We start from the raw sequence: 26,484 nt of genomic DNA, 5'->3' as shown, positions 1-26,484 counted from the left end.
GGTCACCCTGTCCCCTCCACTCTTCACTAGAGATCAGTAATCCTCTCGCCTCGCATACCCTCTTAAACCACACCTGTTACACACACACACACACTGCCTTGATGCCAGCCTGGCTCACATGGCTGCACGGGGCTTTCTAGAAAGATGCCACAAAAGCAGAGATTAGTCAGCCTGCCTGCACACACACTCACAATGTGCGTGTTTATCCTGGATTCCTATCCCATGCACCCCTGTCTGTGGCTAAAGGTAACTGTAAAGCTTTCGGGGAAGTAGGGTTAATGGGTCGTGTTAGGCTATGATTGGTTGTTGGGATTTTTTTCTTCTTCCCCTGGGTCCCTTTGTCAAAAGTCATTCTTTATTTTAAGAATGGATTTTATTACGTGGTGACCTGTTTTATCTCCTGCTTGGTTTTGCATACTTTTATCACTTCATTAATGTTCTGAATTTATAGTGTAATCTATTTTTATACATTTGTGGATTTGTTTTCACTTTGGTTGTTTTTTTGTTTTTGAATTTCTTTAGATATTGCGATTTATATCATTACCATGAATTATTTTGGCCACCACCTCTAGTGTGAAAAATCTGATATCGTGACAGCCCTAATTACAACATTACATGAATAATCAATACAGCTTCACAGTATAATCCCAAACAAAAAAGAGCAAACCCTCCACTGCAGCTGATTTCATTGGTCATAACAATACTAACCACTAACCTTAACCTTAGTAAAACATTGGGGGCACATCATTTACTCTGATTTCCAATCTGATCTATTCATGATTTTTTTTAAGTCTGGACTTTTCTTGACGGGGCCTCAAAATAGTGGCGGTGCCACAGTATTTTCCAAAAGTACCATGATGATACTTAGCATGCAAAGATAAACATGAAGTGCCTGATGCAAGATGCTGAAAAACAGACATTTAAAAAAATCTGTCTGACAAATTCATACATAGACCAACAATTAACCTTAGTAAAACATTGGGGGTCTGTGAATTTTAGATCTGAATTTAAAAAAGTTCACAGATCTTTTGAAACATGAACAGCCCCATAATGTCATTCTAAGCTAACAGTATGTATTCTGTGATTCTGTCTGTTTCCTATGACATTAAGTGTTAAGAATGAATTTGCACTGTCAAATTCTTTAACCTAGTTAACAAGAGTTGGAATAATCCATCTTGCTGATTGTCAGTGAATAATCTAGGTGAAAGCTTATTATTCAGTTGTGTTTCTACAGTAGCTATCTCTTCTTAAAAAACAGTTCTGATAGAGATGTTCTGATATTCTGATGATGATGATGATGATGGTGATGGGTTGTTTAACATCTCTGCCTCAGATGGCTCCATTCACCTTTCATATGGAGAGTTTTTTTTAATCATGATGGGATGACTAAAAAACACACAATGTGAGTTCCTTTATTGCAAAAGATGTTACTGTAGTAATTCCTGAAGGAAAAAGTGTGTAAAATATTATAATATTCATATAGTTTTAGTCATTTTTAATTTTATTTGAAGCATTATTGGTTATGTTTATGAGATATGCTCATGTGTCCCATATTTTGTTTTTTGTTTTATTCTGTTTTGTTTTTGTTTTTTTGGCCAAGAATTTTAATTTCCGTTCATTACTAGTGACTGTTGACTTGTACCCTCAACTACTGTTTAGGTACAGTAGTTGTTGATAGCCAATTTTTTTTTATTTGCTAGGAAAAATAATACAAGCCTCGGTTAGGTAAAGGGTTTCATCAGAGTTACATCTGCATACAGTCAGTGGTAATAATTGAGAAAAGCATGTCAGCATTAGAGATGCAAAGTGGCATGAAGTAGAAGTGCAGTACAGTACATGTAGGGTGATACTGACACAAAGACATCTAAAATTGTGCTGCTGAGTATCATCAGCAAACAATCTGGCCACTGGCCTCATCTGTGGCATATGCAGAGGAGTAATCAAAAAAAGCAGTCCTTTCCTCTCCACTGGATGGGGCTTGATTTTGCATGTGTGTGTTTTAATATACACGACTACATATAGAAAATGAATCTCCATTGTAACATGCAGCCTCTGGAAATCAGATTTCATGTGAGTGTGGATGTTGTATTAGTCTTTGCATAGCTGTAACAGTCCCTGTTTAGTTTGCAGGTCAGGCTATAGGCTCTAAATCCATTTTCCATACCTGTGTGAGTGGTCTTGTGGGATATCATATAGCCCTGTTTTAAAGCTTGATCTGAGAGAATGCTTAAAGCACCATGGTGATGGACTGCAACATACACCCACTTTCTCTCTTTCCCATCGCTCTCAACTTTCTTTCATCTTTTCCCCTTTGTTTCAGCTGCTACTTGGTGTTAGGTGAGGAGTTCATGTGGTGTTAAACAATGAGCTGTGTAACAAGGCTTTTTGTTAAATAATTGTGACTTTGATCATGTCATTAAGACTCGTTGCTTCTGTAAGTCCATGACTCTGAATCAACAGGCTGGGTTTAACTGGACTGATTTCGATTAAAAAATAGTACTGTGCTTGTGTGGTGGTGATTTTGTCTATGAATGAAGACTGTGTAGCGGTGAACGCTGGTCTGTGTGTCGCGTTGACGTGTGCGGTTATGGCCCGGCAACAGGAGAATATCCCCTAACAGTGGGTGGGGGGGGAGGGTATGTGGGTGAAGTGGGATTTAATGACATTGCTGTTGATGCTTCAGCCATCTGCTCCGAGAGAGAGAAAGTCCTGATGCAATTGCAAACAAAGCTTAGAAACATGCCGAAAGAGACCGATGAGAATATTGACCTGGCACTAATACAGCTTCTGTTTTTTTATTTGAGTGTAGATGGGGGTGACCAGGATGAAGATTTGATTTAATGATAATATCTGTACTGCATTTTCAGTCTATTTATTGTACTTTGTATCATTATACTATCATTATTTCTATAATGATAATTTATTTCTGTTACAGAGTAATTCAATCACAGAAGTACTGGGATAGAAGTTTATAGTTCGGATATAAACAATGATGTCTATGGTAGCGATCAAAATAGAGCAAATCACCTTTTGAAAGTAACTTGACGCTTCAAATAGATTGTATCAATTACATTGTTAAATCAGTAGGTGGCAACAAGTGACCTTTTAGAAAATGCATTTGTCTTTGAATCATTCATTCAAGAGCTGATTCATCCAGTAATGAAACAAGTGAAGTTTAATAATGGTTGATCAAAGCACTAAACTGAGTGGCCACCATCCAAAACATTCTACAGTTTTTATTTAACCTGAAGATGAATGTATTTAAAAGGTTTGTGTGACCTGTTAAATTCTGCATGCACCACATATACAGATTCTTACCCAACGTATCTTTAATTTGGCCAAAATGTACACAGGTAATTATCTGCAAGCAGAGATTCTGTTGAATGAAGAGTTTGTGCTACACACAATTCATAAATTCATGTTGTTTATTGACCTCTCATGTGCCTGTATTTATGTATTTTTTTGGTGTATATTTTTTTGTTTGATTTACTATGAAAGAAATTGTCTGTAAGGACTGAAATATTGCCAAAAGCATTGGGACAGCCCTCCAAATCATTGAATTCAGGTGTTCCACTCACTTCCATGGCCACAGGTGTATAAAATCAAGCACCTAGGCATGCAGACTGCTTCTACAAATATTTGTGAAAGAATGAGTCGCTCTCAGGAGCTCAGTGAATTCAAGCGTGATACCGTGATAGGTTGCCACAATAAGTCCATCATGAAATGTCCTCACTGCTAAATATTCCAAGGTCAGCTGTTAGTGGTATTATACCAAAGTGGAAGCAACTGGGAGCAACAGCAACTCCACCACGAAGTGGTAGGCCACGTAAAATCACAGAGTGGGGTCAGCACATGCTGAGGCGCAGAAGTCGCCAACTTTCTGCAGAGTCAGTAGCTACAGACCTCCAAATTTTGTGTGGCCTTCAGATTAGCACAAGAACAGTGCGTAGAGAGCTTCATGGAATGGGTTTTCATGTAGGGCTGCACGATATGAGGAAAAGCTGCAATGTGCGATAACATTGTTTAATATTGCGATGACGATATGACTTGCGATTAAATATTCAAATGTGAATGTTAGCTATACTGTTCCCATGTCTTAGTGCTTTAATAGGTCGTGTTCAGTGTTGGGCAGTAATGGAAAACATGTACCGGCATTACGTATTCAGAATACATATTATGAGTAACTGTATTCCGTTACAGTTACAATTTAAATAGTTGATATTTAGAATACAGTTACATTGTTGAAATCAATTGATTACATTTACGATACCTCTGTTTCATTAGTTTATTTACTCTCTAAATAAATTAAGGCAACTCAATGCATTTCTCAGAAGCCCCAATATGAAAACGAAAAAATGCATGGTTTGCTTGATCAGTCACAATGGAGTCGGAAGAGGAGCAGCGGGAGCTAGAGGTAGAGCTGGAGATGGAGCCAGAACAACAGAGCCAGGGCAAGAAAGCGTTTCTATCTTGGAAATTTAAACAGCATTTCATATTAAAGAAAGAGAAGGGAGAACGAAATATAACACTGCTGTGCAACTGTGCAGTGGCGCAGTGGTTGGGGGTGGCGGCTACGCACGCACATATATATATATATATATATTATATTTTTTTTTAAATATTTAATATTAGTTAAAGAAAAAAATAGTTTATATTTCCCCATAGACGTGCGCTATAGGCCTCTTTGTGCTGAAAGGGATGACACATGCAGGAAAGAAGCATCGTTTTCTAATATCTTCATGTTTTCTCCTGATGTTCCAAAACTTATAGTTGTAGTAAAATGTGAAGAACGAAATTATCTTCTGCAGGGTCAAGACCTTTAGGCTTTTACAAACTGTGTTAAATAATTTAAAGTAAAATGTATCTGTCCTACTCCGTTTTCTACTTTACCATAGTAAATTATGCGAATATAGCCTACTCCTTAATAAATCAAACAAGGAAGAAACGTTTAATCCCCTGTGAGAGACGTAAATGAGGATTTGGGAAAATAAATAAGAGATTCCATGTCCAGTAGAATAAAATGGAGTAAGTCTATTGTTAAATTCATGGAAAATCATGTGACCATATCGCAAAACGCAAGCAAACATAAATTTGGCTCACCACACAAAGCTTCCTCTCTCGTTCGGTGTTTCCATGGCTGTGATGTTTTTGCGAACCTATTATTTATTTTGTAAATAAAGTTTGTGCTTCACTCATGTCATAATGTTCACGTAAAACAGCATTTGCATAGAAAAAAAAAGTGTTTTGGCCGACCACCGCCGGTGCTCCTGCTTAGTTGACGTGCAACTTTACATTCTCCTATGTGCTGATTTACAAGCCCAAGAGCCGTTGGCCCCGTTTGACGTTAGCTAAATATTTTATAATATATGTTTAGTAAGCAGGATTTGATGGCCGCATTCCTACACTTTTATAAAATGCAATTCAATGTGGAAGTAATCCAAGTATTCAGAATACGTTACTCAGATTGACGCATGTAATAAACTGTTTTCCCTTATTCATCGTGTCAGGCTGTCTGTTGCGATGTTCATCGAGCGAGTTCATATCGCGATGACGATGAAAATTCGATGTATCGTTCAGCCCTATTTTCATGGCCGAGCAGCTGCATCCAAGCCTTACATCACCAAGTGCAATGCAAAGCGTCAGATGCAGTGGTGTAAAGCACGGTGCCATTGGACTCTAGAGCAGTAGAGACGTGTACTCTGGAGTGACGAATCACGTTTCTCTGTCTGGCAATCTGATGGACGAGTCTGGGTTTGGCAGTTGCCAGGAGAACGGTACTTGCCTGACTGCATTGTGCCAAGTTTAAAGTTTGGTGGAGGGGGGATTATGGAGTGGGGTTGTTTTTCAGGGGTTTGGCTTGGCCCCTTAGTTCCAGTGAAATTAACTCTTAATGCTTCAGCATACCAAGAAATTTTGGACAATTTCATGCTCCCAACTTTGTGGGAACAGTTTGGGGATGGCCCCTTCCTGTTCCAACATGACTGTGCGCCAGTGCACAAAGCAAGGTCCATAAAGACATGGATGAGCAAGTTTGGTGTGGAGGAACTGTCCTGCACAGAGTCCTGACCTCAACCCGATAGAACACCTTTGGCATGAATTGGAGCAGAGACTGCAAGCCAGGCCTTCTCGCCTGACCTCACAAATGCGCTTCTAGAAGTATGGTCAAAAATTCACATAAACACAATCCTAAACCTTGTGGAAAGCCTTCCCAGAAGAGTGGGGCCAACTCCATATTAATCCCTATGGATTAAGAATGTAATGTCTTTAAAATTAATGTGCATGTAAAGGCAGACATCCCAAAAGACAATATTAGGTCATAATGTTATGCCTGATCAGTGTAAGATAAACTATATAAAAGCAAATATTCCCAACTAGAGACCCCCCCCCCCCCCCCCCCCCAGTAAATTTACCTCTAGCCCTGGTAGTATGTAATTTAGCATGTGTATATGGGAAGGGCAGTCACAGGCCAGCACACAGTCTCAACCATGCCTTTAGTGAAAATATATTTTATAAAAAAGAAAAACAACTGCACTGAAGAATCATGGGAATGAGTGCCAGTTGCTGGCATCCTGTTGACCAATTTTTTAACTGATAGTTGGGGTGGTTTCAAATGAGCTTTCCTGGGAAAGGCAGGACGCAGATATTTACATATGAAAACTTCTGGCTAGATGAGAGGGAAATGGAAAGTGGCTTGCTTGGTAGTGTGTCAGTGATGGTTGTCAGAGGAACAGAGTGTACCATATTGTTCACACCTGGGTGGAAAATGTTTCTCTCATAGCTTACAGCACTGAGACTGCAGCGTGTGACCCTGACAATTCTGTTATGAGGAAAACATTACAAAGGAAGCCTAGATGAAATGCCCTCAATAGAAAAAAAACATACTGGTATACCGTTGCAACCCTAGTCCAGGTATGACGGTTTATTGCGATATTGACATGTACGATTATCATATCGTGAGCATTTGCTTATACACGGTTTTGGGGGGTGGGGGTGGGGGGGTGGGGTGATTGGGGGGTGGGGTGAAAGCAGATCTCACTTGCGCTATTGCGCATATGCAACTTCATTCCACATGACTGCTTAGACTCCACTCATACATGTACAGCTGAGAAAATGTCAGTGCCAGAGGCTACAAATTCTAATCTCTATCCCCGCTGAAAAAAAAGTTAAAGTCTGCAGTATGGGAATATTTTGGGATCCGAAAAACAAATGCAGGGTTGTCCTTGTAGATGATTATCCAGTTTGCAAGAAATGTGGACGAAGAGTGGCTGCAAAAGGAGGAATTACGTCGAACATGTTCTCCCATATTCGTGAACACCATCCATCTATGAAGATAAAGGTAGCCTGTTCTGTTTATAACTTAAGGCCATTTTATTTCCGTGATGCAGGTTGAATCCCGAAATCCAGTCATGAAAATGGAATTTAGGTATCACACTGATGTCACGTATGCGTGATTTGATAGATGAATGAATAAATAAAAAATATTGCCTTACAATAAATCAGATCGCGATATGCGTTTGTCTATGAATATACAGCGCTAAAAGACTGCTATATACTGTGAATCTATATTCTGCTTGTCTAATATGTTTGTGAATGAGCAGTGCCGTTTCGTCTAGTAGTACATACTCAAGTGCGCGTGCACTTGAGAACCATCATGGTGTTTAAAGCGTCAGCCGTCTTGCTCACTATATGTGAACGCATGAATATATCCAGAGCTGCTCTGAGAGAGAACTTAATGAGCATTTTATAATTTTATAAAGAATAATCATCAAATACACTGACTGAAACTCATTGTTGGTTAGTGCAACCTGTCACAATAAAAGTTCGGCTTAGCTCAAAGAAATAACTGAAATATATATTGTACCATTCAATGTACAATAAAAACGTATCTGTTTTCATTTATTGGAGGGTCATTGTAGCTGATGATTATAATAATAATAAACAGAGTAAAAGAGTCTCCGGGAAAAAAGGCATTTGGGGGGTAAAATATGTGTTATTTTGGCAGGGCTGGCAGCTAAAAATCGCATTCCTGGGTCTGTATATCACATAATTGGGGTCGCTTCAACCCACGGACATGGCAACACAGTGCAGTTGAGTTCTGTTGACATTTGACAACTAACGTTATGCGTTGCTCCATTGCTCTGATTGGTTGTAGGTCTATCCAATTCAGGTCTTTCCTGGTTCGGTTGAAACACGCCCCATAATCACAGCCCAACGGAGCAGTATCAGACTCATATTCTGACTAGAATTGAGTATGACAACGTCAGGCTACCCCTCTCCCTCTCCCTCTCCCCCTCTCTCCCTCTCCCCCTCTCTCCCTCTCCCCCTCTCTCCCTCTCCCTCCCCCTCTCCCCCTCTCTCCCTCTCTCCCTCTCTCCCTCTCCCTCCTGCCGGATTAAAGCCTCTTCATCAAGCAGCATCTGCATGCATTCTGATTGGCTGACAGCCTCTAGCTCACTGCTCACTGGTGAGTGCACTTGAACGAGGTAGCCACTGTTGTCGGGGGCAACCGCTTACTGCAGCAGCGGAGACCGGCAGCCAGGGCTTAAAGAACGAGGGGAAAGAAATGGAGGGAGAAATTAGAGATGAAAACATGACAACAATAACATGGGATTAGCCCATGTCATCAGCCGAGCCGTCAGGACTCCATTAAAAAAGTCCCACCGCACACAGCTGTTTGTGAAAGGAAGAGAAGGAGGGATGGAGCGTTTCAGATGAAGGAGCCCAATTGAAATACAGCTGAGTGAGAGAAAATGTGCGATCTGCTTTGTACACAATAGAGTTGGGAAATGCTTATGGATGTGATGGACTGACAGTGTGGCATCACATACAAATAAACACTGACCAGATATCAAGGAACCAGGAGCAGCAGCCTGTTATGAGGAGCAAAAATCAGTGGTGTCACCTGTGCGCCAAGGATCAGGCCACGTCCATGTCGATTTGAACTGGATTGCGGTCGAGCAACGCAGTTGGACTCTTTGTTTGACCTTAACATGGGGGACGTGACAGAATACCAGCGTCTGCCCAGCGATTGCGATGAGGATGAGGTATTACAGAGTCAGACTGTCCAGATAACTGATAACAGTTTTTTGTGTTACCAATTTTGAATATTTATTATTATTATTATTATTTTAATTAGTTTTTAATGTCCATTACACATCTCAGCTTATTGCATCTGTGTACAGTAAGAATCACATGGTCAAAGGTGGATAAACACTGACTAACCACTAAGTAGACACACACTTCTGGTAAGTGTGTCAGTGTGTCTCTAAGACGTTACAGTAACCCACATGTGGATGATTCATCACGTGATGTGCACTCTGATTAGCATGGTGGCGGGTGCCCTGAATTTTCATTTTCCTGTCTCTCACACACACACACACACACAGGTATTTGGCCACAAAGCATGTGATCTGCTGTTGTTGTCAATTGTTAGTCTGAACAACAGCATCTGTGTGTTGACATGGCATTGTTTGCTCTGGGTGGTGCTATGCTGTGCTAGTATAGTGTATATGTACACTGCCCAGACAAAAAAAAGTTGCAGTTTGGATTTAAATAGGCAAATGCTTAAGAGTCTATGATTGGTTCATTATTGCAGTGATTATGTTTCTAGCCTGTTATATGTTTGCAACAGTTCTTCAGTTCTTCTAACCCTAATTGGAGTGTATAGCTTTTCATTTCTTAAACAACCATTTAGGAAGACACATTATGGTCATATTCCAGGATGAAAACATGTAGTAGTATTATTATTATTATTATTATTATTATTATTATAAATGTTACTTGAGCATCAAATCAACATTCTAAAGGATCAAGTGACATCAGTAATGATGCTGAACATTCAGTTATGCCATTAAATTAATAAAATACATTTTAAAATATATTAAAATAGAAAACTTTTCTTTTTAAAATCTTAATAATGCTTCACACTATCACTGTCTGTGCTGTAATTTTTGAGCAAATGAATAAATGAGAGACATTTAACCAACCGAACCTTTGCTGAGCCCTGAAGATGCAAAACAAGCCCAATCAACAACACTTATACGTGCTTCACTGTTGGTTTGAGGGTCTTTTCTCCAAACATGACATATTTCACCCATGTGAACTGTGAACTATTGTAACACTAACAATAAATTTAAAACAAATATGAAGTGTTAACACAACATTTTAAAGGACAAATTGTTATTTTATTTAGACTGTAATCAGGTTTCGTGAGACCTCCAGAATCATCTCGGCTCTGCCTTTAGACTTGGTGATTTGGTGAGACGACCCACCAAATTATGTGAATAATTTAGGGATATGTTTTACAATTGAGCTTTATCTCAAGTCCTTGTTAACTCTTAAAGGCATAACTCAGTTTTTTTAAAGACCGAGGACATTATTCACTACCTCCCCCCTCATTGAAGTTCTTTTTGTAAAAGTGTATAGGGTCACTAGCGACCCAAGGTATGTAATAATTAACGTTTTTTTTTTTCTGTGCAAAGAAAATTGCATCTCTGATGAGTCAACAAATGCAATTAACCTTTATTCCTTAAGATGGCAATGTCTGATACACAATGATGAAGTGATGTTTTTACTTATAATTAACGCAGGCATAAAAAAAAAGAATACACAAGTTTAAGGATTAAGATGGCCGAGCCATCTTAGTGTGTGTGTGTGTTAACACTGTTTATTTGTTGTCTGGTGGATTTTCACTTTCTCACACTTAGCACTACCTCATCCCCCCTTGAGAGACCCAGATGATTTTGTAGTCTTGCGAAAACGAAACTGACTTCACACCTCTGTCATAATTTTCTCTGTATTTTTTTCCCCCATACACAAACCGGTCTTTGGCTATATCTCCTTCAGTTGTCAAATTTTTTTTTTCTCTTTCCTGTTTCTGTCTTTTACCTCTGAGCTTTGATTCTGTAAAATTGCCTTCAAATTGACAGAGCACTTTCTGTGTGAATGCAGGCCAAAATTCTGTTTTAATTTTAATGCAGAATCAGACCCAAATATCTTTACTGGGATTAATCCCAGCATCTGTGTAAACTAGGGGCAAGGCCGTAACCAGAGTTTGAAAATGAGTGAGGTCTGGGGTGGGGTGTTAAGAATTGTGCTATAATAATTGTGCATCTTCGGGTGGGACTATCCCTTTACAGTTTTTTTCAATTGCTAACAAGCATTGTTCAATACTGAAACCACATTTTCTAAGCATTCAGCGACACACAAGTGTATACGGACAAAACTGTAAATCATTTTTCATTGTTTTCAGACAAAATGCATTCAGTCATCACATTTTTCAAAATCCACAAACACTTTTGTCATTCATACTCCACAAACTGCAAAAAACTATATATTTGCAGGATATTTTTCGTATACTAACACACTGCTTTCAAAACTGATAAAAGCACAATCAAATCAGAATGATGGCAAATTTCAAGCATTTCTGCTGAAATTATTTTGAAATATAGAAAATCTAGCTCCCTGTTGCTAGTGTTTTTTAGGTTTTTTAGTGTGTTATGAGTGACATACATGTTTTCTGAAGGAGAATTTGTTGCCAGTGATTGGTGGTTTTGTTGGTCTGAATGAGTTTTGGGGGTTAGATTAACTGTTTGGCCAAAATTAATCTTGGAAATCCAGACTGTATGAAGAGTTTTGAAAATGTGGTTTCAGTATTGAACAATGCTTGTTAGCAATTGAAAAATACTGTAAGAGAGCCTACACAAAAAAATTTAAGAATATGAAACATAGCCTACTGATGATGAATAAACGGTATAAGGTAGAAGTCCCAGACGAGATTTTGTTAATACAATAATGTTAGTTGTAAGTTGGTATGAGAGACCAAAGTAAAAAATAAAATGGCATTCTGAGGTTACGGAAACAACAGTTACCATGGTAAATACACAATATTAACATAACTGTTAATGAAACACTGATCCTGAGCTGAGGATGAATGGACAACATAATAAACCTGCATGTAAATCATTCGTAGCTCACATAGGCTACTAAATTTAATTTACTGGCACTTTTTGGTCCTTTCATGACTTACTAATTAACATGCATTGTTGCATGCTCGTAGTTTATTTTGCGCTTTATTTATAATCAAGTGAGATCCACCGCGTTTGCGCGTGCAATTCAAGAGTGTCTGAGAGGACAAGGAAATTCTGTAACCTACTTGTTATACAGATCGCATGGGCGTAGATTACGGGGGGGGGGGGCATGTTTTTATCAATGCTGGTGGCGCAGTGTTGCCAGATATTACCACGAAAGACAAGCAAAAACAAAAACCAACAAACAATATAATCCGAAATAAGTTTTAAAAAGCTTGTGTTTTGGAAATAAAATAAATATATCACTAACCCTAACATGCAACTTACCACTTTATTAACTTCCTAAAGTGTCACGTTAATGGGAAAAACGAGTCCAAAACCGCTTATAATAACTGGATCTGGCAACACGGCGGCATCCCCAAAAAGCTCTCGAGTCCTGTTCACTCTTCTCGCAGGGACATGAATCGCAAACACTCATATGAGCCTATAGGAGGTGGTTCACACGGCTTATTAGTCATTTAGAGAGCTTGACATTTTATTTTTAAATAGGAAAAAATAACGTTGACCTCATAGCTGGTTACAGCCTTGACTAGGGGTGTAACGGTTCTCAGTAAAATATCGTTCTCCACCCACCGTTCGGCACATTTCATCTCTAATCAAACAACAAAAGACAAGGAAATAACTTTAATATGGTAAATTTAATAAGGATTCATCTTTAATTTATACAGATGAATATGCAATGTTATTTTACATTTGATTACATTATTCAAATTCTGTACCTGAAAACTAATGTTAGACCTACCTGAAAAACCTGAAAAGCACTGCTTATTTTTTTTTTGTATCTTTGCTCTATTTTATTTATTTATTTATTTGTGCTGTTGCTTGTAGTTAGATTATTTGTGATTATATGACAGTATACCTTTTATGGAAATGTGTCAAGGAAACTATATAGGGATCATTACAGGGGAATTGGTGTATGTGTTTGTCTGTGAAGACAATTCATTGGAAAGAGAGTGTTAATCTTGCCATTAAACAAGTAACTATAATTTATATTTATTTTGCATTCTTCTGTTGATAGATTCAGTACTTTAATTTTCTTGCTCGGTCCAAATAAATCCCAGTGGGTATAATCAAGTCATGCTCTACATTTATTCCAGAATATTCATAATAGTGTTTCTCTCTGAAATACTGTATGGAATTTCTGAGAAATGTATGTTTTATGAATATTTTTTCATGTCTTTTAAAGTAGTGTGCTGGAGTATTGAGCTGCATATTCAGTATCACACAAAGCTGAATTGGAGCATGTAAACAGAAGCATGTGTTGTCTTTTTAGCTGTTCAATTAGTTTATTTTTTTATGACTTCTGCCTGCATGACATTTCCAGATAAGTTTGGACTTTAGAGAAAATTAAGCCTTTTTCATCTGCATTCTGGGCGGTGAGTTAATGAATCTGGGGTCCCTTCTACATTATGTATGCAATTGGGATGCAGAATGTAAAGCATTATCTGTCATATGGATTTAGCTGATTTATGAGTAAATGTAAAGTATCTTCTAAGTCTGAAGTGTGGACGATATGGGATCAGTCAAATGCCACAGGTCACTAGCACTTCTGTGTGATTGCTGCCCTCTGGTGGTTCATTAGAACTCTGCAGCCCGTAAACAAGTGATCCATCTGACCAAGAAATTATTATATTTGTATAAAAAAAATAGAACAAGCAATACAGTAGTCTTATGGGCTTAACAGAGTAGGACTCTATTCCATTAATCAGGTTTGATTCTGTTTTGACATGGACCATCATAGAATGCTGCAGGCAGACTTTAGAGCAAGGGTGGATTTGTCTTCTCTGTGCTACATATGGAGGTGTAGTGTGAGCTTGGCTCATCCGGTCCAAATGTGCAAAGCAGTGGTAAATACTGGACACACAAATGCACATAGAAGAAAGTGTTCATTGATGACACCACCATCGGCTCGTTACTTTGGTTTCAACATCATAAATGAAAATTCTGTCTTTTGTTCATAAGACTTTGGTTCATCTTCAGAACACAAATAAATTTTTATCCATCCATTTGAAATTTTCAATTTTCAAAAAGTTAATAAAACATTTGTAAAAGTAATCCATATGAATAAAGTACTTTAACCCAAGTGTACTGAAGAGATATGGTCACTTTATGTGATGAACAGATTTAATTTAGTCTTTTATTCGCATTTAATATGCATGATCAATGCATTCAATGAGTGCATCAAATATGGTAACCGAAACTCAAACTTGCTTCCTTGATGCATGAGACCCAGTGTGATTTGTTCTTGAGATTCTGTTTACCATATTTCATGACAAAATTTTTAATTTTTGGTGAACTATCCTTTTGAATGGTCCCACTTTATATTAGGTGGCCTTAACTGCTATGTACTTACATAAAAAAAAAAGGACAATGTACTTATTGTGTTCATATTGTATTGCAAAACACTTTTGCTGATATTGAGATGGGATACGGGTGTGGTGGTATGGGTAAGTGTAAGGGAAGTGTCAACAGTATAATTATAAATGTAGCTACAGAAATTAATTACAGATGTAATTACATGCAGGTCATTTTTAAAATGTAAGTACAGTGTAAAAACATGTATGTACACAATAATTGCATTGTATCATATTATTAATTTAAATGTTAGTACATAGTAGTTAAGGCCACCGAATATAAAGTGTGTCCATGTTGCCTTAATGACCCCCCCCCCCCCCCCCCCCCAATGAGTAAGTCACAGGTCACTTTGGCAAGGATAAAAAAATTCTGTAAGATGAATTGACTAGACACAACGACACCTACAGTGTAAAGCTGGTTTAAATGTTCTAGCAAATTTCTTAGTCACAGGGACCCACACTTTCACCCCATTCACAGCTGTGCTAGCATTACCAATTTCTTTCCCATTCCCTCGCATAAATAAAGCGCGTTCTTCGATAAGTCTCCAGAAAATTCCTGCTGCATTAGCTGCTTGGTCTGAGGCGGTGCTGGAAATTCTTTGTGTCAGGGCTGTAATTGGAGGCAGACTGTTTATGACATGCAGGGCCCTGCTTCACTGCATCTGTCCTTGCTCACCTCATCTTCCCTCTTGCTCCTAGAAAAAAAAACAACACCGCTCAACCAGCATTGTACATTTTGTTTATCGCTCAAAATGTTGCACATCTGGTTTACTCTGTGGGCTTGATGAATGAGTGGGGAATGAGGGAGGGGGAAAGGATGTAAATAAAACATGGTTTAGGGTGGTGAAGCCAAAATGTCCCCTTTACATTCAGAGGGCGTAGAGGGAGGGGACAAATTTGAATGTGTTTGTTTACAAGAGGTTGAGACAAAGTTTTCAGAGGGATTGAGGAAGGAGAAAGCCCTGAACCAAATAAAGAAGAAAAGTCAGGCCATGTGGGAGTTGAGAGCAGAGTGGGAGAGAGAGAGTGAATATAAAGGAAAGATGTGGTGAGAGCCAGAGATAGGAGGGGATATGGTGGTGTTCAGGAGGGGGATTTGTTAAAAGCCCAACATATGGGAGTAACACAGGAAATGAGCTCTCCATCCTGCAGTTAAATCTGACCTTTTGGCTCCCGATCAAATGCTCCTCCATCCGAATACCATAGAGTCTCTGTCCCGGGCACAGGCTGATGGAGGGAGGAGAGGGAGAGGGAGGGAAAGAGAAGGGGCACTTCCCCAGCGTCTGTTTGCGAGTTGCAGGAATTACACAGTCACGCACTAGAGGGAGAGAAAAAGAGAGAGTCCTAGACGCTCCTCCTGCTCCAGAACAACACGTCCCCTCTGACACAAACATGCCAAAAGACAAAAAAAGCCAGTACCTCTTCTAAGCAGACCACAGAGGCACTAAGGGACGACTTTGTCTGGGCTTTGCAGCTCTTCTGATTTCTCTTATCACTTCCACTGTGGCTGTCATCTGAGTGAGGGATTTGGGAATAGAAGAAACTGTCCTAATAATAGCTGGTTGGTGGACTAGAGGAATTGGCAACTGAGGAAACTGACTCCAGTACATTCTGCACAATCTTTTTTCCACAAAGAGGACTTCACCTTGCACTCCTTCTGCAAAGCCTGTTTTTTTTTTTGGATGTTCTAACTAGGCTGCCAAATGAACAGTTCCTTTTGGCAAACCTCTCTCTCTGGTGTTCTCTTGCCTTTTCCCACACGGTCCCCCCGCATACAAGTTCTCCAGGCTAGCACTGATCTTTGGTTAAAGGGGCTTAATGTGGACTGGGCTGTTACATGGGCTGTTCAACTTCAGGAGACCTTCAAACTGGAGAGACTTTCACAGTTTTGGAGTGGTCTCATCTTCATCTGGGATCCTGTTCTCCAGCAAAACAGTCAAGGACGCTTGGCTTGACTTTTTGTGGGTTGTCTGATAGAACTCATGATGCGTCGTTTTGACAAGCTCAAAAAATCCTTCCCGTTTCTTGCTCATTTCCATGTGTACAGAGTAAGTCTGTTTTTTATTCTCTTGTGCAGAGCATGCTGGGTTTCAGTATGAAGACAGGAGCTGGGAATTTCTGGACTGACACGTGCATGAGTGTTGGTGTAAAACCGCACCATGCCTTTACACATGTGCCAGAGCTTAGCTGTGTGCATGGATATCATCAGACCATACCAGAGCCTTATCCCAACAATACATCAGACCTTCACATTGCATAACTTGTCCTAACTGTCCACCCTTTATTTATGTATGCACTGTCAGCAGTCAGGTGTCTGTGTTTTGTTTGGTTTGGCATGTATATACTATTCAGTGTGCATCTATTAATTCACTCTTGTAATGTTCTTTCTTAAGTTTTTGTGAAGGGTGTAACCACTCTTGGTTTGTAACTTATGGCCTTTGTCCAAGGGCCATGGCAATAGTTCCCTTGGGATTAGCGGCTACAACCTTCTAACACCATATGCATTACTTCACACTGCACAAGCTTAACTTGTTGTAATGTACCTGTGCTTCCGTAATGCCACGATATCCAAGCTTTGGAATCCTAGCGGCGGCACAGTATTTAAAAAAAAGAATAAATCGATGGTGCATATTATTATGAATATTAATGTATGCTAATATTCTCACATGCACTACTCGGGCACTTGTAGCTTATACTAAAGAAGACTAAACACAGGACACAAAAAGGGGCACGACAAAGTGAAAACCACATTCTGAGATTCAGCATTGTGTTTCAAATAACTTTTTAATGTGGCCGCATCTAAAAATGCAAAGCATATTGACCAGTGGTTAAAAATTGCACAGATGGAATATAAGAATGCAAACTGCCACTTAATGCTCATTTTATGCCAATTGAAAATTGTATAAAGCAAACAAATCTGCTGTAATAATCCATACAGAATCAGAAGGACGTTTACTCCAGCATCTAGCTGGATACTGCCTTTCTTTCATCACAATAGTCATTTCTGTATCAAGACAAAAAGCAATTCCTATTTAGTAGGGATGCAACAATACAGTTTGTCCACGGTTCAATACATACCTCGGTTTTTAACCACGGTTTTCGGTTCTGTTCGGTTATGATGGCTTGTCACATCTGCTATTCTATTCTTAGGCGACAGGAACAGCAAGAGGTTAAGGAGGAAAAATACTTTTTTTATTGCAATACTCTTTCTTTCTTTTACTTAAAAGAATTGAAAAACCTTACTTAAACTTAAAAATGTACTTAAAAAAACCCTTGTACACATTCCTAGTGGATTGTATAATATAAAATAAATGTATATAAAGATTTACACTGGCAGCTCAGAGCTGTACAGCAGCATTTAAGTATGAAATTGAATAAATAAATGTAAAAATAAAACACTACATAGACTTCACTATAAAATATACATTGATTCTTAATAAAGCTACTGTATTAAAGTTTTTCAGTCAAGAGTAGCGACTGATTTTCTCTTTGTCTTTTGTCTTTTGTTATTGTATTAACATTAAAGGGATAGTTTACTCAAAAATGAAAATTCTGTCATCGAGAAATTAATTCACGTTTGGAACAATATTAGAGTGAGTAAATATTACATAATTTTAGAGGTGAACTGTCCCTTTAAGGACAGCGTGTTCACTAACTGCACTGCTGTCAATTTAAGACCTGCGTGCATCTGATATACAGACACACGCCAATTTTACTTTCACTTTAGACATAACCGACTGTGTTTATGTTAACCTTGTGTGTATTTGACAGTATTAGCGCAGTAAGACGACTACTTAGTCCAGTAATCACGTGTTTGACAGGCGTTTAGTGCGCGCGAGCGGAAAAGCGCATGCTAAAACAGTGCAAATGCACGCGAATGAAGGCTTTAAAATGCATGCAAATAATGAACTTTCGCGATTGTGAATAACTATAGTGTTCCGTGAGTATAACTCTACCACTAACGTGTGATGTTAATGTATGTCACGTTGTTCAGTATATTGGGATGGAGGCTAATTATAGAATTTGTAGAAAAATAATTAATTAAATGCAAAACCGAATGCAATTCACAAGCGCATATTGAACCGTGAATGCTGTAGCTACCAAACGGTTCAATATTATATTGAGAATTGTGGCATCCCTACTATTTAGCATGTTACTTGTAAGGATGTATTGAAAAAAAAGTGCTGGGATGCAGCCTTTGACCACACATCAATCTCAGGATCAGGTGGATCAGACTCACACGTCCAAAATCACAATTGAGCAAGACAATTTATGGATGTCAGGGCTCTACATAGCGACCATTTTGGCGCATTTAGGCGCACCGGTGCGAGTGACCCGATCGATTCTCATGAATAGATGTAATCGGAATAAAAACTACAACTGCCAAAGTGCATCAACACTGACTGAGCAACAGTTACGTTTCGTTCTGCGATCGACTGCTTGTCATGCCTTCTGTCAGCAGAGCATGTGCAAAAAACGTGTGCAACGGACTACACTTTATAGTTTACCAGGTGAAACGGGTGTGACGCAGCCATACGCACTTACCAGACGCCTCGCGCTGATGTTTATTTGCAACCAAATCCAAATGAACTAGAAATACCACATTTGGATTAGGTTATCATAAAAAAGGTCGGAAATTAACGGGGGCTTGGGGCAAAAATGCCACCAAAATTGAATTAATAAATAATAATTGAAAAAAGCCCCTGTATGAGTTCTTGATTTAATCTTTATCAGCTGCAGACAGTCCACAACTTTTCTCGAGTTTAAAAATTACTAGATGTATATGAGAGTACATCATGAATCCATTTTCCAAACCGTTTTTTTTTATTTTACCCTGAATCACTACGGTACACATATAATAAGTGTTTATATTCTGACTATTTTATTCCAGAAGCGCTGCGGAGGAGCACAGTCCCTGTGTGACTCGCCATCATATATGAAAAAAAAAATGGACGACGCGACTTCATTGACTTCCGCTGACCATAGTTGAAGCTTTCATAGGCCCGCTCACGGCGCTGACATCTTGGGACCGAGTCTGCGCAGTAGCGATCTTGGGACCGGAGTTGCGCAGTGGAGAACAGGAAGTAGAGGCGCGATTATCAAGAGCCCGCCCACACTCTCGCAGATGCAGAATAATTAATTGTGTTGGTGTGAAATAAACAGTTATGGAAATGTAGAAATTAAAGCTGAAGCTCCAATCTCCTCCCAAAAATCCCGAAAAAAGTCTGTTAGTGCCTCAGTGACAACTTCACTCATACCCCTTTTCCACCAAGGCAGTGCTAGAGCTAGTTCAGAGCTAGTCCCAGTTCATAGTTGGTTCGACTGAGAAGCCTTCTAAGAACCGTTTGCTTTTCCACGGGCTGAGAGCCACAACAGAGCCATGTCTTACGTCACTGTATACGTCTCATCTCTCTCAGCAACGCTAGCGAGGTGTTGCCAAGTCTGCGGTTTTGCCGCGGCTGTTTTTTCATGTCCGCGGGTTGAAGCGACCCCAATTATGTGATATTTAGCCCCGGGAATGCGAATTTTAGTAGGCAACCATGCCAAAAAAACACATTTTACCCCCAAATGTGATTTTTACCGGGGAAGCCCCCCTGAAACGCGATTGTGCTTGTTTTGAGTAGCAATTGGGCGGGTTTTGTTGTGAAAACCTGGCAATCCCGGGCAGCGGGAAACACAAACACACCAGGCTTGCGGGAAACACACACACATCAGGCTTGCGGGAAACACAAACACACCAGGCTTGCGAGATGCATCGGCGCTGCGCAGACCGATCCACGTATGATATTTAAAAAAAACGCATGAGTGAATCAAAAGCATAAGGAGTCGTGTGCTCTCGCTGGACTCGTTATCATACAGCGATCGGTCTGCACAGCAACGCTGCGAACAAGCCTTCCATCAACAATGCAAACGTTGCGTTACTATTGATTCACATGGCTTTACGATCCTACATCGGCATCAAAACACAACGAAAACACAGCGAATCCAACGCATTCATGCAGTTCGCCGTAATTTGTATAGACGGAGATTACAAACGAGCAGCAGCTGTTAGCTCCATTAGCTGCTATTTCAACAATGGCGGATCTCAAGTTTGTGTTGGTCTTGTTGACCCCGCCCCCAGCGCCTGACGTAATCGGTTCTTACTTCTAGCCCTGTTCTAGCCCAGCAATGTTTTGGTGCTACTTAAGAACCACTTTTTCTGGCTCGGAACTGGGGCTATGGGTGTGGAAACACAAAGAACCGATTTGAACATCAACTTTATAAACCATCAGTAAAGTTTAGCCATCCTTTGGACATGGTCTGCTACATTCTGTGTCCAAAAACATCTTGGGATAAGGTTTTCACACTGACAGCTGTCATTGTAAGACAGTTAGCAACTCCATTTGTTCGTCTGAGTTAGCAACCGTAACGGGGGCAGGGCTTACCGATAGGTCAATTGGGAACAACAGCAACTTAGTCACGCAGTGGTAGGCCACGTAAAATCACAGAGTGGAGTCAGTGCATGCTGAGGCGCAGAAGTTGCCAACTCTCTGCAGAGTCAATAGCTACAGACCTCCAAACTTTGTTTGGCCTTCAGATTAGCTCATGAACAGTGTGCAGTAGGGTTGGCACCGGTACCTATATAACCAATATGTAACCGGACTGAATCATAACGCAGATTTCGGTGCCTCATTTCGGTTCAAATGAAACGTGCTTTTGCGCTTTGGCTGGCAACTAGCCAGATACAGTTTCTCTCAGAAACCGATCGTTTCGTGTCTTAAGACATCGATGTGTCGTCACGAGCCGCAGGGTTTAATTTGAAGTTGTCTGTCCATGTTTTTTTTACTCTAATAGAATTCGACCCCATTGACAAGCATTATATTAGTGACACACAGCAACGGTTGGAGTTAAAAATCTTAATTTGTGTTCTACTGAAGAAACGAAGACACCTACATCTTGGATGCCTTGGGGGTAAGCAGAAAAGCATCAAATTTTCGTTTTTGGGTGAACTATCCCTTTAATGTCATCCACCTCGTTTTGTGGCTCTTTTTTATTTTTTAAGTATCGGTTCAGGCACCGGTACCGTTTTAAAAGTATCGGTTTGGTATCGAAAAAAACCCAAACGATACCCGACCCTAGTCCCACCGCTGGCCGTCTTGATGCCCTAAGCGTAATGCATCAGTGAATCAGGAATGTGAGGTGTGAATGTGTGAGGTGTGAATGTGAGGCAATGTGTAAAGCGCTTTGGATGGCCATTGGTCTGTTAAAAGCGCTATAAAAAAAATAAAAAAATAAATAAAAAAAAAATCAAGCCAGTGACTAAAACGATCAACTACACATCGTTAGTAGCATGAAACAAATCCGTTATTTAAATGATTACAGAGAGCGATCAAAGAACACTCTTTATAATGTTCGGATCTGTCAATCACACGTCGCGAGTTTATCTGCACACTTGTCCAAACTGCCGTAATAATGAATGACGCTGTTATGCTGCACAACAAAGCTCTTACTGTATCCATATCGATGTCGTGTTTGCTGTAAGTTGTGTTGAAAGCATTTTGTGAGAGAAATAACGTTGCAATGACGAGATCACTGCATTCACGCAATCAACAAGACTGCTCATCACTGCAGCCGTTCATGTGATGGGAAAAGATCTAAAAAATAATGCTATAATCAACACTTTGACGATTCGTTCATCTCGATGGCTGTGATGGTAAAAAAACAGAGTTTAGAGGGGTTCCACATGTGACAAAGTTCGTAGAATAAGGAGGAAGAAGAGAGGGTTGCGTGACTGGGACTCGTGTTTATTCAGAACTCTCAGATACTAGGGGTGTGACGGTTAGTATATAACCGTGAGACCGACGGTTATAGTTAAACACCGTCATTAGAACTCTATAACCGCCAAAACCGTGTTATTAAAATATTTTTTACAAACATAAAAAAAAAAGAAAAAATTAATTTTTTAGATAGGTTCCCTCAGCTGACGAGGGAAACGGAGGCGGAGTTAGTGGTGCTTCGGAGGCTGCTACTGCTGGAGATGATTCGGGAGAGGTCTGTGCACCACCCCCTACCAAGAAGAGAAATCTTGGAGATCTCCTTAATAAACGGAGGTCTGAAATCTCTGCCCCTTTACCGATCAGAGCGCACACTGACACGGAGTTAACCCGCTATCTCCAAGAACAACCAATTGACTCTATGGCTAATCCACTAGCATTGTGGAGAGACAATGAAACGCGCTATCCGCTCTTAGCAAAATTGGCACGTAAATACATGTGTATTTGTGCTACAAGCACAGCATCAGAGCGAGTTTTTAGCACTGCGGGCAACATAGCTACCCCTGTCAGATCGTCACTAAAACCGAGTAAAGTGAACATGTTGGTGTTCCTGTCACGGAACTTGGAAGTCGAAAAAGATTAGGAATTTAAAATGTCATTGCACTTTTTTTGTTTCCTGTATTTAGTTAGTTTAATTAAGGTATTATCACAACAGTCGTTGTTCGACTTTTTTCTTTTTCTTTGATAAAGGTATGTAGATTTTATCATTTGTAATTTAGGCCTAGGCTACTCATTCATTTTTATGCAGCTCTTATAGAATTTAAGTAGCCTACTTGTTTTAAAGGATTAGTTTACTGTGTGTGATTTATTTAAAACAAAACGTGTTCATTGCAAAGGTTTTTTTTTTTTTGTTTGTTAAGGATTTGTTTACTGTGTGTATATAAATAAACTTATAGCAAGTAGCTAATCAGTGTCTGCTCGTTTATTCAAACTAAGTTGTCCTATAACAGACGACCCCGACGACGGTTATGTTACAAACCGTCACATTTGACTCGCATCATAACCGTCATCACCAATTCTGAAACCGGCACACCCCTATCAGATACAAACAAAATAAACTTGCGCTCTCAACAACTCAGTACAATAAAACTTTCTCTGCTATCTTTGCCCAGCTCTCTGTCTCTCTGGTCCAGCAGTGCCCAGTCCGTCTCTCTCTGCCTCTGGCAGCGCTTGCAGATCTCGCTAAACAACGCCCCCTCCGCCACAAGATCTAATACTCATTTCAAATGCAAAGATGTCAGCCAATCACAACAGTGGCCGTTTTTTCTGAAGTCTCACAGCAGACACGCCCCTTCAAACAGAGCATTCAAGCCAGAGGGCTAATATCAGAATAGAAAAAATGCCTTTTTTTCTAAACTATGAATTTTTTTTTTATGTAAAACCCATACTAACAATATAAGTACACCTCAAGAAACATTATAAAATAATAAAAAAATCCATGCCATGGGACCTTTTAATGACAGACATCATTATTGACTGCTGTGACTTTAAGATCGGCGGCTGCCGAACATGATGCGGATCTGACGCGCTGTCACATGCATCTCATTTTCTCACAAGTTCATTTAAGACGTTGTTTAACTCATTTAGGACTCCTATTATGAGAATGCTCGACAAAACGGGCATTTTGGCAACATTCTCTGTGTTGTTGTTATTGTTTGTTCAAGAGCGAAAGAGAACTCAATGTGTGCACGAGACTGGCGCAAATCTTTCTGTGCGTCGTGTGTGTGTGTTTGTCAGCTCCCTATCTTCCTAGGTGGTGAGTCAGTATATCGTGTAACGTACATGAATGTGGCCGACTCCCTGATCAGTGCCCTGACTACTGAACTAGGGATCTGAATGAGACGCAGCCACACAGACAGGACACTGACATACAGCGAGTTCTCTTCTGTCTTGTCGCGCTTGGATGGTTTAAAAGCATTTACATGAATAAGAGCGTGATCATATAATGTAACGCTAGGCAAAAATGGATATAAAAACGAATGCTGCGTTAATTGCGTTAAATATTTTTAATGCGTTAAACTGAAAAAAAGAATCGCCTGCGTTAACATGATAATTTGCACAGCACTACTATTTACATCTACAGCAACATTATTCATTTAATAAAACTGTGTTCAAACTATTCAGAGAGTTGTCATGACTGAACTCTGATTGTGTTCATCAGAAAGAAGAAAGACATACACCTAGGATGGCTTGAGGGTGGTTAAATCATGGGGTAATTTTCATTTAAAGTGAACTACTCCTCACATACTATGTGCATTTGACCGTTCAAGCCCAATGAGGCATCAAAAATAATTCTGTTCAGTACTCACATGCTTTATGAGCAGCGGCTTTCGGTGTGCGTTTCAGGTGTGTGCACTCAGAATCCGCATATACTGAAATTAGTTCTCTTTTGCTCAAACATGAACTTTTTAACCTTTTTTTTACGGTTATAACTTGTAAGGCAAGGCAAGTTTATTTGTATAGCACATTTCATACACAGTGGCAATTCAAAGTGCTTTACACAGAAATGAAGTAAAAATAGTCATAAGTGAATAAAATAGAAATATATATATAGTATAACAGTTATAATAGGAATTAAAAGAGAATAAAAAATAAAGATGAAATCCCCTATCTGGGGTGGAAGAAAATGGAGAGTCAGGTTTACTTTAAAAATATTTGTCAGGTAACTGTGCGTTTAGACAGTACCCTTACAGACAAATCTTCTTGGCCTAACTTGAGGGTGTTCTCTAGATGTTTTACCCGTCAGAGCAGATCTAAATGGGTCTTCCTCACACCAGAGGGAGTACTCAAAAAATATTTGTCAGGTAACTGTGCATTTAAACATTACCCTTACAGACAAATCTTCCTGGACAGGAACACCAGGGCTATCTATACTTTGTTCGACCGTCAGAGCGGATCTACACGGTCCTTCCTCTTACCACCAAGGCTATACAGATCTATTCATCAGAGCAGATCTAAACGGATCGTCCCCGCACCGGAGGGATTTCGATTTATTGCTACCCCGTGTCTCAACCTCTACCACCCAGAAAGCCTTAACAAAATAAAAAATAATAAAAAAATAAAAAGTATAATTAAAAATAAAAATAAAACAGGCCTTTTAGGCTTAAAAACACATTCAAAAAGACGGCGCAGCAAGATAGTCAAAAATCATTTGTGATGCCGCAACAAGATGGTCCAAAACCTCTATCAGTATCGCCCATCCCTAGTTCAGAGATCTGAACTTTTACTTCAAGACCCTTAAGTTTGCAAGCAAGCAAAGTAGACAGGAAATATTGCCATATTTGGACATGACATTGTATCTGTTCCCAGTTTAAGTGAGAAAAGTTGCTAGGAAGTTCAGTCTGGGGGAGGGATTATTTTGGGGCCCTATTTATGTGTTTTCAATTTAATTTTTACTGGATTTTAAATTCAAAATTTGCCATATTCTGTGACATTCAGACAGTAAATTACATTTTTAGAGATTGCTGCATCACAGAAATCATAGGTCCCTACTAGTAGTATTGCTCATATTTGTAGTTAAAGAAAGAATGAAAGAGCGTGAGAGAACTTTACAGAAATTTAAGTGTGTGACTACATTCTGAAAGTTATTGATGGTCAAATTAATGTCAAAAAGGCCCTGACCCCTATGACCCATGATTTTTCATGTGTCAACACAGGAAGAACTTTTGGCACAAAAGACAACTTATGCTCTCTAACCTTTTTGACACTCGTTCAAGAAACCTGTCGACTTTGTAACCCCTTGTTTTACACACATATCTTGGCAAGCTTCCGCCTCTTTCACAAGTGTGCAACATCTGAAGACTGACCACATAGACCAACTATTTGAAAAAGAGCATTGACAGAACACAAGGACACATCCTTTGTGAACAGCCTCTTAGTCTAACTTTGACAAATTGAATAAACTCAGTTGATTGGATTGTGAGCAGTGATAGAATAAACAAACAATATATTGACTTTTAATGCTTTTTTTCTATTAGATGTTTGTTTCTTCCACAGTTATTTTTTTTAGTCAAACTTTAATTGGTTTTGCAGCCCTAATTTCAACACATCAAGAGAAACTTTACCCTGCAATCCTTCACAGCTGCTTGTTCATGCATTGCAGATTGAGTGATTGCGTCTAAAGCCGGGTGCACACTGTGCAATGTTTATGATAGTCTTTTACGATTGCTGCTTGTCAGACTGTTGCTTGTAAGCCATGTCACACTGTAAGATCTCAGTTGTCATTAA

At 39.5% G+C, this 26,484-nt stretch overlaps 1 protein-coding gene across 3 annotated transcripts in view; it reads left to right on the top strand.

Annotated features, from left to right (window-relative positions):
• Positions 1–26,484, top strand: part of tnk2b (tyrosine kinase, non-receptor, 2b) — a gene marked incomplete at its 3' end in the record, with an annotated part of 107,088 nt that overhangs the window by 13,695 nt on the left and 66,909 nt on the right. For 2 of the 3 annotated variants that reach the window (XM_079820279.1, XM_079820280.1), the window contains exon 1: positions 16,237–16,491. The exons of the other annotated variant lie outside the window; for it this stretch is intronic. In XM_079820279.1, the coding sequence (XP_079676405.1) occupies positions 16,426–16,491 (66 nt within the window). In that variant the 5' untranslated portion in view covers positions 16,237–16,425. Of the gene's footprint in view, positions 1–16,236; positions 16,492–26,484 lie in introns of those variants that run through there. 3 annotated transcript variants of the gene reach the window in all.

This window comes from Gobio gobio (assembly GCF_949357685.1).
Source record: "Gobio gobio genome assembly, chromosome: 6".
Taxonomy (NCBI): domain Eukaryota; kingdom Metazoa; phylum Chordata; class Actinopteri; order Cypriniformes; family Gobionidae; genus Gobio; species Gobio gobio.
The sequence above is the reverse complement of the archived record's forward strand: the minus strand, read 5'-3'. Positions and strand labels throughout refer to the sequence as shown.